The sequence below is a fragment of the Lagopus muta genome, chromosome 13 (genome assembly GCF_023343835.1).
Source record: "Lagopus muta isolate bLagMut1 chromosome 13, bLagMut1 primary, whole genome shotgun sequence".
In the NCBI taxonomy this organism is placed as follows: domain Eukaryota; kingdom Metazoa; phylum Chordata; class Aves; order Galliformes; family Phasianidae; genus Lagopus; species Lagopus muta.
The window spans coordinates 1402543-1412882 of record NC_064445.1 but is presented as its reverse complement, the minus strand read 5'-3'; the positions used below and the strand labels follow the sequence as shown (position 1 = coordinate 1412882).

Below are 10340 nucleotides of genomic sequence, written 5' to 3'. Positions count from 1 at the left end.
CCCTGCAAAATGAGCAAGAACACAACTGTGGAAGAGAAGCGAAAGAGGTAACACCAAGTGCAGTGCAAGTCCCCAGCCCCACGGCTGGAACCAACCCTGCAGTGTGGTTTGGAAGGTGAAAGAGCTGCTCATCATTCATCTTTTCTCCCCATGAATCGTTTTCAGCAGCTGACGGCAATCCCTGGGAGAAATAACTGTGTGCAATTGTTTGCAAAGAGCTCAGATTTGTACAAAGGGGGTTGGATTGTGCCAGAGCATCTCTCTGCAGAGGTTAAAGGTTGATCCTGAAGCAATGTGATGTTTTGCCAGGATATCCTGTGAGGATGTCCTCCTTCTGAGGCTAGGGCATGCATCCAGCCTGTTCCCATCCACTTCAGCCCCATCTCTGGAGCTGCCTGTATGGACTCGCTGCTCACTGAACTCCCCCTCATGCCCCCACTGAGCCCTTCCCTGCTGCTCAGCACTCCAGCAGGAGACACAGCACGTGCATTCTGCACTCTGCACATTTGTATTTTTAAAAGCAGAAGACACGATATAATATCTTTATCCTTAATATCTGTGTGAGGCTTTATCCGAGCCTCCCGCGGAAGGTCTGCTCTGCATTCAGACTGGTATCCTGTGGGCTGGAGGCCAAGGGCAGATCACTCACACCTCTGTGAGTGCTCAGCACAGGGACATGTCTGACAGGATGCACCTGAAGGATGTCTGACAAACAGCGCTTGGAGGAGCTGCTCTCCTTTCACAAAGCCCCGGGCAGGGACTCACCAGGCTGGCAGTGTGTGGCACTGGGGCTGGGCTGGTCCCCACGGCACATGGGTCTCTATGAGAGCAGTGGTAGGAAGATTGGAGTTGGTCATTGCCAACCTATTCAGATTAAGCTCTTGTGTAAAGCACAAACCAGGTATTTTTTAGTGGAAATGCACAAGCTGTGTGCCCAGGTACTCACAGAATCCTGCAGCTGGCACCGGGAACCTGCAGGAAGGCAAGAAACCCCATGGACTGTAACCCCACTCCTGTTCCTGTCCAATAGAAGAGGATCCTTCCCCAGGCAGGAGAGGAACCTCTCAGCTTTGACATCAGTCAGCATGAGGAACCATTTGCTGGCCCTTCAAAAGACATATTTCTTTTGCTAATGGCACCAGCACAGGAGACAGTCGAGGAGGAACAATGTGAAGTGATGCTTCCTATGGACAAAATAATAAACACATTGTATGGCAATGGGAAATGGAGTGAATTGCAGGAAGTGGGGCTGGCACATCTGCAGCTCCATATCCCCTCCATGGGGGCAGCTGGGTCTGCTGGGGGCCAGTTCTGCTGCTGAGTGTTTGGCTTGGACTAAAACCTTGGGAGTTCTTGTATGGGATTGCAGAGGGCAGGCTGTTGGTCTCTGATGTGCAACAGATCAGACAAGCTGGTTAAGTGGGATCTGGGGGAGCTCAGAGGTGAGCAAGGCAGGGGGATGGGGTGACAGCAGGAGATGAGGTGCTGGGGATGCCCTCATGGGGATGGGAATATTATCCCTTCTGGAGGCCCATCCCACACCTTTCTGTAGACTGGAGAGGAATCTTAAAGAACAAGAAAAGTCAGCAGCCACCAATGCACTTGATAATGACCTCTGATCCACGTGAAGGAGGAACTGACCCCATTCTGTCCTGCAGGTGCAAGGGACCACTAGGAAACTCAGCTTACGCTTGCAAAAATGCGTTTATTTCTGAAGCATCAATTTTTGGAAAGTACAACATAGGATGAGCTACACACTTGCCATAACACTGACTTCAACTTGTTCTCACCTGATAAACAGAGAATTGTAAACACAGCCAACAGCTCCCAGTTCTTACTACAAAGCTATAGAAGCTGCAGTAACACAGTGTGAATGCTACTCTGTCTGGGTGAGCATCTTTTGGCACCCTCACTTATCTGCTTGTAAGATTAAGTTCATAATACTGTTGTTCATAAAGAGAGAACTATGGCAGCTAATTGGGCTCAATCAACAGCTGGTCACTGCTTTTGAGAAGAGCTCCAGTGTAATGGTTTTCCAAACCTGGGTGTTAAATTGCCCCCACTTTGTTGTAAAACAGTCAAGTAAAAAACTGTAATATGCAGGAAAATGTTGGGTAAGAGAAAAAGTAATTAAGAGGAATTGTGTGGTTGAAGCATACCCAGCAAGTGTTTCTGGTATTTTATCTGCTTTGTAGCAACATGTGAGATGGTGCCACTGAATGCATTGGTTTTGGAAAGACACGGGTTTCAGAGGGAGTAAATCAGTGTTTCTGATCAGCAAAAGAGTCCTCAGTTATCACGGGGAAACCGTTGTCACACATGGGTAGAATTTGGCCTAGAATTTGTCACATCTTAGAGAAACCAGTGAGGGAAGGACACCTTTCTTCTCTAGTGCATGTGCCCCTGAACCCCTAAGGAAGGACCTCACGGTGTGGTCTCAGCACTAGGCTGAAGGAGCCGTGCACATAATGGGGATGAGGACCTGTGTGGTGCCACTGGGGTCACCCAACCTGGCAGCACTGATGCTGGGCCCCCACTGCTGGCAGTGGTGTTTCTTGGAGTGTGAAGGGGACATGGAGAGAGGAAAGGTCCTGCTGTGCAGAATGCGAGCAACCTCACAGCACTGGCTGCAGCGTAAGGCACAGGATGCATCCACAGGTAAGGAGCATACGTGGAGCAGGGTGAGAAGAAGGAGTTGATGAAAAGAGCAGAAAGAAATGAAGCAGTGGTAAGTGCAATGACCAGAGCAATGCTCTGAGAGCTGGGGCAGGCAGCAGCAAGGTGGGGCTCTGTGCTGGAGCAAGCTCACACATCTGTGTCCCTGAGCATGGACAGCAAAACTGCTGCTTGCTGTTCCTGGCCACTTCGCATGCAGTGTGCAGAGAAAGCACTTCAGCAGATTCCAGTGTATGGATGAATAATCATCTTTGGCTTGAACAAAGAACCTCTGGAGTTGGAGAAATGGAAAGAGGAGTTCCTAGGATGTTTCCACCATTTCCCATCAAAGGCTTTGGGGATTTTCCACTCTGGCTGGGTCAGGAGTGGGCATCACAGCAGTAGGCGCAGTCAACGTCTGTGTGTCACTCCAACACATTAATCACAAAGTTTTATCTTGTGTGTATCGAAAGATTTCCACTGCTACAAATCTCCCCTGAACAATCGAGGGGTCTTCTGTAATGGAGTTGGTAGTCGAACAATCCTGGATTTCAGATGAAATATCTTAACTCTCTTCAGCTGGCTTTATTTCATTCCTTAACTGACGATGCACTCTCTTTGCTCATGAGCCGACTCCTGATGGCCATGCTGCTGTGCCTGGAGATCTGGTCCTGAAACTCTGAGGTCATAAAGAAATAAAGGATCGGATCCAAGCAGCAGTCCAGACTTGCCAGAGTTAAGCAGAAGGGCTGGGTGTGCAGCGTGATCCTGCGCAGGAGGCAATCTGTAATAACGTTCTCTTTCACCATCATGTAGAAGAAGAAATTGATGTGATACGGTGCAAAACACACAAAGAACACGATGGCACAGGTGGATACCATCCTCGAAGCTTTCCGCCCCTCGCTGTTGTTCTGCAGCGGAATCCGGAAGCCCCGAAGGGAGACCTTTGTTTTCCAGGTACAGAACACAATGACGATGAGGGGCCCAATGAAGCCGAAGAGCTCCGCGGTGGCCGTCATCGCCACGGTGCCCACTTTGCTCTCGATCTGCCGCACCTCCAGGTCTGCAAAGCAGGTTATGGAGTTGTTCTGCAGGCGGAAGCTGCGCATGATGGGGAACGGGGAGCAGGCGGCGCCCACAAAGAGCCAGACGGCCGCGCTGATGGCGATGTCGTAGCGCCGCTTCCAGTCCTTGGCCTTGAAGGGCTGGTATAGGAAGAAGTACCGCTGGATGCTGATGCAGGTGAGGAAGCAGATGCTGGCGTACATGTTGAGGTACTTCAGGTAGAAGCACAGCAGGCAGAGGAATCTCCCAAAAGGCCACGTGCGGTTGATGTAATAGTAAATCCGCAGCGGCAGCGACAGGACGTGCGCCAGGTCGGCCGCGGCCAGGTTGATCATGAAGATGATGGCTTTGTTCTTCTTGCTGATGAAGCGGCACAGCACCCAGAGGGCAGCGCTGTTGGCCAGCAGGCCGGGGATGAAGATGATGGTGTAGGTGGCTGCGTACAGCGTGGATTTGTACGTTACGTTGGGATCGGAGCAGGTCCAGTTGCTGTGCGTCATGATGGGACTGCTGGGAGCATTTGGCACAGGAGGGGGAGTACAGGTCATTCCTGGGGAGAGCAAAAGCAGTGGTTGTAAAGGCAAAGGCACTGCAAGAGTTGTCTGTATTCACATTTCCTATCTGACAACACTGAGGCTCAGAAGGTCCCCTGTGTAGAATATGCTGCTACCTTCTTCAAATCTGCCCCCTCCTGTTATTACTGCAGAGGAGATAGGACTGCCTCCGCAGCATCAGTCCCCTTGCTGTGCTTTCCAGTTTCCATAAGCATAGGAGAAACTAAGCCACACTGCTCATGGAGGAGCAGAAGGAGCTTCCCATCCCGGCAGCTCTAACCCATCTGTGACAGGGGGAATACACAGGAGGAAGGTGTGTGTATGGGAACTGTTGAGTCCTGATCTGAACCACTGAGCATCTGGGGAAAAGACCTGGTCAGCCCTGAGAGCACAGGTGAAAGCAATTCTCTCTTAGCCCTCATTTAAGGGCTGAATGTCAGGGGGGAAGGGTCTCTGGTTGGAGATCCCTCTTGTCTGGAGTTTTCCCTGTGAGCCTAAGTTTTCAGAGATGGGTGAGCACTTTTTCTCTGTAGCATCTTTCTATTGCACTGGTTTCCTTGTGGTCGCATCTCCTGTAACACCATTCCATTGCCTTGACCTTTCTGATTGTTATAGTGTGCCATAGCCTGACTTCTACAAGCAAGCAACCACATAGCCCAGTGACCAAAATGTGGATGCCAACAACTGGATTATACCTGTGTTTAAGTTACAGGAGCTTGGTTTTATGGGGTATTTCCCCACAGGATTCTAATTCTTAGTATAGTGATTCCCTTCCGTGTCTAAAGCTACAGTTAACACTGAATGTTGGCTTCCTGTTTCACAGGGCACTGCAGATACTGCTCCCCTGCTTCTGACTCATTTCCTGACAGCAAAACTTGCATGGGGCATTTGCCAGAGAAAGAAGTGTCTCTGTAGGTAGATATTAGTAACTCATCCCCTGGTACTAAGGGTTCTTTTCTTTGTGCTGCAAACAAGAAGAGATTAGAGCTCTCAAGTGACAAAGAGCACGATTGGTGTTGGTTTTCTTCACTTTGCTAATTGGGGCTGCAGGTGGCCCCGGCCCTGGGCCACTAAGAGTCTGCACCTACAGGCTTTATTAACAGGAGCTGAAGACAATTCTGCTTCTCTTTTTAACTTCTGTTTCATTTTCTTATGGTTTGCAAAAGGCAGGGTTATCTCCTGCCACGTGCTTGGGTTTAGCAACTGAACTACATCCTTCAGCTGCACCTAATAGCGAAGAAATGCTGTAGCTGGGGGGGCACTGCCCAACTCCTCCTTCACTGGGACAGCACGATAACACTGAGGTGTCCCAAGCCGGGTCCATCTGCAGCCCCAGCTGGACACGTGCTGCTCCCTCGTCACACTCCAGGTGAGCTCCCACTTTGCCAAGAAGCCATTGAGCATCACTGTCAGAGTTATAAGCTGCCTGCATGCTGAGGTCAGCCTGACTGCCCCATGCTCTGACAAAACACAACGCCACGTGGCCACTGACACCACAGAGGATTGGGTGCATTTGCAAAATGTTCCATTTTGAGAACATGCTGCTATTCAAATGCTGCCCAACAGACCTGGGATGTTTAGAGGGGCTGAGGTCAGATGAGTCACAGCAATCAGTTTGCATGTCGGGGTTCCAAGGTACAGTTAGACTTATTTACATTTCATGTGACAGCTCAGAACCAGGCCGCAACAGCAACGTTCAGAGTAATCAAGCTCAGGCTGCTGACTCAAAGTAGCCACCAAACAGAGATATTTAGGGTAAATGTGCATGTCTGGGATGTATATCTGCTGTAACATGAGATGATGCACATGCTTGGTCTCACACCTCAGCCTTCGTGCTCTGATAGCAGCAAGCTGTGTCCAGACACCAGATGGGCACCAGTGGGCTGCAGCAGTCTGAGCCCATGGTGGAGCCCCTTACATGGGGAGATCCCCTGGGCTTTGTCCTCATCTGATAATTGTCCACAAGGTGTCAGAGTTAATCAAAACTTCTCTTCTTTGCCCAGTTGAAGGCAGTTTTCTAAACCCATAGGGCAGATGGAGGGGCAGAGGTGATGGTGTGGCCGCATCCTCATGACTTTGTGTTGCTATCTTCCAGGATGATCCCAAAAAGAGGAATGCTGACATTAGGGGAAAAAATGCTCTGTGAATTGATGCTCCTGTCCTTGGTGTTTACATGGAGACAGTGGAGGTCAGGAGCTTCAGCCCTCAGAGCCACAGGCTGCAGAATCCTCTCCATGAAGGGGCAGATGTCCCAGCTCCATTACCTGAGCAAGTGTAAGGATATGACTGGTGGGCAGGGAGCGCATGGGGCAGCACTGGGGCCACGGGGTGAGGGACTCGACTGGCCTCAGGGCTGGGCATGTTGGAGAACATGGACTGAGTGGGGTGACCCTGTTGGGTGCAGCAGCATTAATGCCATCAATGCGCATATGGGGGATTGCTGCTCATTGGCACGTGGTGGGCTCTGAGAATGAGATTTGCTACAAAGTCATTAATATCCCTTCAACCAAATTGTACAGAAGGCAATTCAGCAGTGGCTGTGAGTGATTAACCTGATCTCAAGGCTCTTGGGAAAGGAAAGGAACTTTGCTGCTCCCTAACTCAAATGCAGCCCTCTTTTGCTTGACGTGGAAACCTGTCCTTAGGCTTTGCCAGGAGGCACATCAAGTAAGAGTGGACTTTCTATGGCAATTCCTGTGGGATCTGCTCTGCAGAGTCTGTGTTTCTGAGGCTGTTGCAAAACAAGGAAAGAATGAAGCATGCATATAATTTTTTGTAGCGGGACAATTTGGAAGCACAACATGGCATTTACAGCTGCACTGCCCCCTTCCTCCCACTTGCTCAGACTGGGGGTAACTCCTTCCATCCCTCTCACCTTCCTCCCTGAGGACAAACACGACACACACAGATGCCCCTGGCTGTCTGCAATCGGACTTCCTATCTGCAAAGCTGTTCAGACAGCATTTCTGTGTGAAGTATCAGCAAAGGCTGAAGTCCTTGAGCTGATTTTATCAGCACTTGTCTCCATGTGTCACATCAGAAAGTGTTTTTTGTTGGTCCTCACACCACATTGAGGGAAGACAGCTCCTAATATGCAGTTTAAAAATAAAAGAAAAAAGAAAATTGGTAGTAGATCTATGCAGTGTTATCCGAGTCCTGCTTTGTATGCTTCACTCAGAGTCTGCATTTCTGAGGCTATTGCAACAGGGAAAGAATGAAGCATGCACATAATTACTCGTAGCAAGATAATTTGGAAACACAACATGGCACTTCCAGGAAAAAGAGGTTGATCTCAAAGCAGCACGGCGTCCTGCTGGCTGGCTGCCTGCAGCAGGTCGGTCTGATCACAGCACACATTCTTCTGCCTTCATTTCAGGGCTGAGTATCTCACACTTTCGCACTCACGCTTCAGTCTGAAACCTCTGCACTCAAGTGGAAAGTCCTACAGTTACAGGTACTTTATTTTTTTTCTGTTTTTCAACAAAGAAAATTGGAGCAGATCTGGGCTGTGGAGATTTCAGTTTGCATTCTGCTCTCATTCCTACTCCCACAGCTGGCTTGGGCAGCACAGCCCCATGGTGCAGTGCCATTCCCAGTGCTGGAGGTGTGGGCACAGCAGTGGTCCCACTGCTCACACCAAGGCTGAGCAGGGAGCTGGAACCCTGCCTGGAGCAGCTCTCTCCTTCTGCACCACCTGCTGCCCCAGTGCTGCTGTCCTCCCTGACACAGGTCTGCGGTAAGCCCAGTTTGACATTGACTCACACTCCCTGCTTTGATTTGCTTTTCCCTTTTGATTTGCTTTAAGAAATTTCAGGTTTAGGGTCCACCCAATGTGGATCTCATCCGTCACTGCCAAACTGCAAACATGCTGGGCTGCACTGTCAAACTCCTCCCGAGCACAGGTGAATGCCATCCCATTGCTCCTCTGACAAAATATGGCTTAAAAGCACCAGTGAATGAAGTTAGCTAAGTTTTAGCTGGTGGCTGCAGTTGAAACTTGAAATTTCAGCTCTGAACCTCAGCACCCTTGAGGGCAAAGCCACATCCAAGCAGCCCGCTTGCACGTCACGCTGTGTCCCCAACCTCCAGCAGTGATGTCCCGCCATTGTGATTCAGGCAAAGAGCAGCATGGATGCCACATGGGCAGCATGAGATTATTATTCCTTTAGCGGCAATATAAATTGCTGTTAGAAAAAAAGAAAGAAAAAAAAAAGAGAACCCAAACAGATCTGCTGCAGTTCCCCTTACCGCCGAGTGCCGTTTTAAAGTAAAAGATCTTCTTGGAGAAATCAGGTAAAGGAAGCAAGGGCCCAGCAGTGGATCCTGTGGAGCACCGGGAGCTGCCCACGCTGAACCTTTGCCTGCTCTGGTGGCAGCAATTTCATGCAGCTGCTGTTGTGCCTCCTGCATGCACTCGTGCAGAGGATTGGGGCACTCGGAGGGCTGCTGTGCCAAGAGCCAGAGCTTCCCAAACCCCCTCCCTGCATGAGCTGAGCCCAGGGAAAAAGCCTGGGAGGGCAACGCCAACACAGGAGACCCTAAAATCTTGTTAATGCTTGTTCTAGATCACAAAGAGAGAGCGTAAAACAGCCTTACCTCGTCAGGAAGTGACCCAGCCGGCTCAGTGCTGCAGGCAGGAGGAAGTGTGCCGGCTGCAGCACTGCACCAGCCTTGTTTACAGCAGCATGGCAACCTGCGTGACATCACGGCCTGCCCGAAGGTGATGCTTTGATGCGTGCCTGTGGTGTGTGGCTCCGCTTTGGGGGACTCAAATGCTGGGTTCCCAGCCCTGCAGAGCTGAGTCCTGGATGGGTGTATGCAATGTTGTCCCCTCATCTGTGCTCTCATCTTTGGGGTTTTGGCACCAGGGTGGCTTGGATCCTTGTGATGCTGCAGAATGTCCTGAGCAGAGCAGCCCTGCCACCATGCCTTCCCTCCAAGCATAGCGCTGAGCTGACCATGGACATGACCCCAAGGTTTCTGCAATCAGCTCTGCCCTCACCTCACAACCAAGGGGCTCAGTCACAGCCCATGGCTGCTCCATCTCTTGTCCCTAGCAGAGCCCAGATTCCCAATAGCTTTTTGTAGAGCTCTCTTGAGCCTTGCTTGACGTTTCTCTTGCTCTTAATAAGCAGACTGCTCAGACTAGAGGTACTGAAGCTGCTGCCAGCAATGTTGAGTGGTTGCACTACTTAAAGTGTTTCCAGCAGTGGGGTGAAATCTCACCTCACCTTTACTCTGGGGGTTAAGTGGGGCTCAGCCCTCCGGTTCTCTGATCCACTGAGTTTTAAGAGCGTGCAGAGGAACGCAGCTGCGCCCATGCCCTGATGGGGGACAGTGGGCATGAAAACTAATGGGATGGAAAACGAATGGCTCTAATTCAGGCATTTATGGCCCACAATGAACATGCCTTAGAATGCCCCGCTGTGCTTTATGGGCTGCCCTGCTTCCATGAATTGTCAAAGGAGCTTGCTAGAAGTCGGGAGATTGTCAGATGTTTATTTTAAAATCATTTACAGGGGCTTGATGAAAAGCAATATTGAGCTGTTGGCCAATACTGCTGCGTTTATCAGTGCATCCTGTTTAGCTGGTTTGTAAGCTGTTGTAGCAGCTGGAATTTATCCAGTCGCAGTTGCCTGTTCCATGTGGGCACCACTCAGTGCTGCAGCTCAGCAAGGCAGAGCCTGACTGGGGAAAGGACCTCAGGGAGCAGTGATGGACCTGAGCAACATTTGGAAAACAACCCTTGTCCCCCCCTGCAGGTGGGATATCTGCATGAGCCTCCATCTGCAGCCCTTTCAGCCTCGCTCAGCTCATAGACCTGACAATTTGGAGCCAAAGCCATGCTCTTTGGTCAAAGGAGAGATGGAGTTGACTGGAACACGTGTTGGTACATGGAACACATTGCCCACCTCAAAAAGTGAGCTCTAACAAAAGGAAAAATTGTAGAAGTGCCCTGCATGTGTGTGAACAGCTCTACTTGCACAAGAGGCTTGGAACAGCTCAGCAATTTGCACACAAGCGGTTCTGTGTTCAGTGCAGGTGACTGCACACAAAGCACAGCAA

At 50.3% G+C, this 10340-nt stretch overlaps 1 protein-coding gene and 1 long non-coding RNA gene across 2 annotated transcripts; one reads left to right on the top strand and one right to left on the bottom strand.

Moving 5' to 3' along the window:
- Positions 1–1694: 1694 nt before the first annotated feature.
- On the bottom strand, positions 1695–8982 carry LOC125699621 (putative P2Y purinoceptor 10). Its single transcript, XM_048959344.1, has 2 exons — positions 8871–8982; positions 1695–4270 (listed from the first exon to the last, which is right to left on the bottom strand). Exon 2 carries the CDS (start codon positions 4266–4268, stop codon positions 3246–3248), a length of 1023 nt encoding a protein of 340 aa, XP_048815301.1. The 5' UTR covers positions 4269–4270; positions 8871–8982; the 3' UTR covers positions 1695–3245.
- On the top strand, positions 4740–8925 carry LOC125699638 (uncharacterized). Its single transcript, XR_007379638.1, has 6 exons — positions 4740–4786; positions 5441–5643; positions 6370–6548; positions 7651–7728; positions 7828–8003; positions 8840–8925. It is a non-coding gene; the product is annotated as an uncharacterized LOC125699638 (long non-coding RNA).
- Positions 8983–10340: the final 1358 nt, after the last annotated feature.

Excerpts from the sequence above, each read along its gene's own strand:
- LOC125699621 (XM_048959344.1), bottom strand. The coding sequence starts at position 4,268 with ATGACCTGTACTCCCCCTCCTGTGCCAAATGCTCCCAGCAGTCCCATC.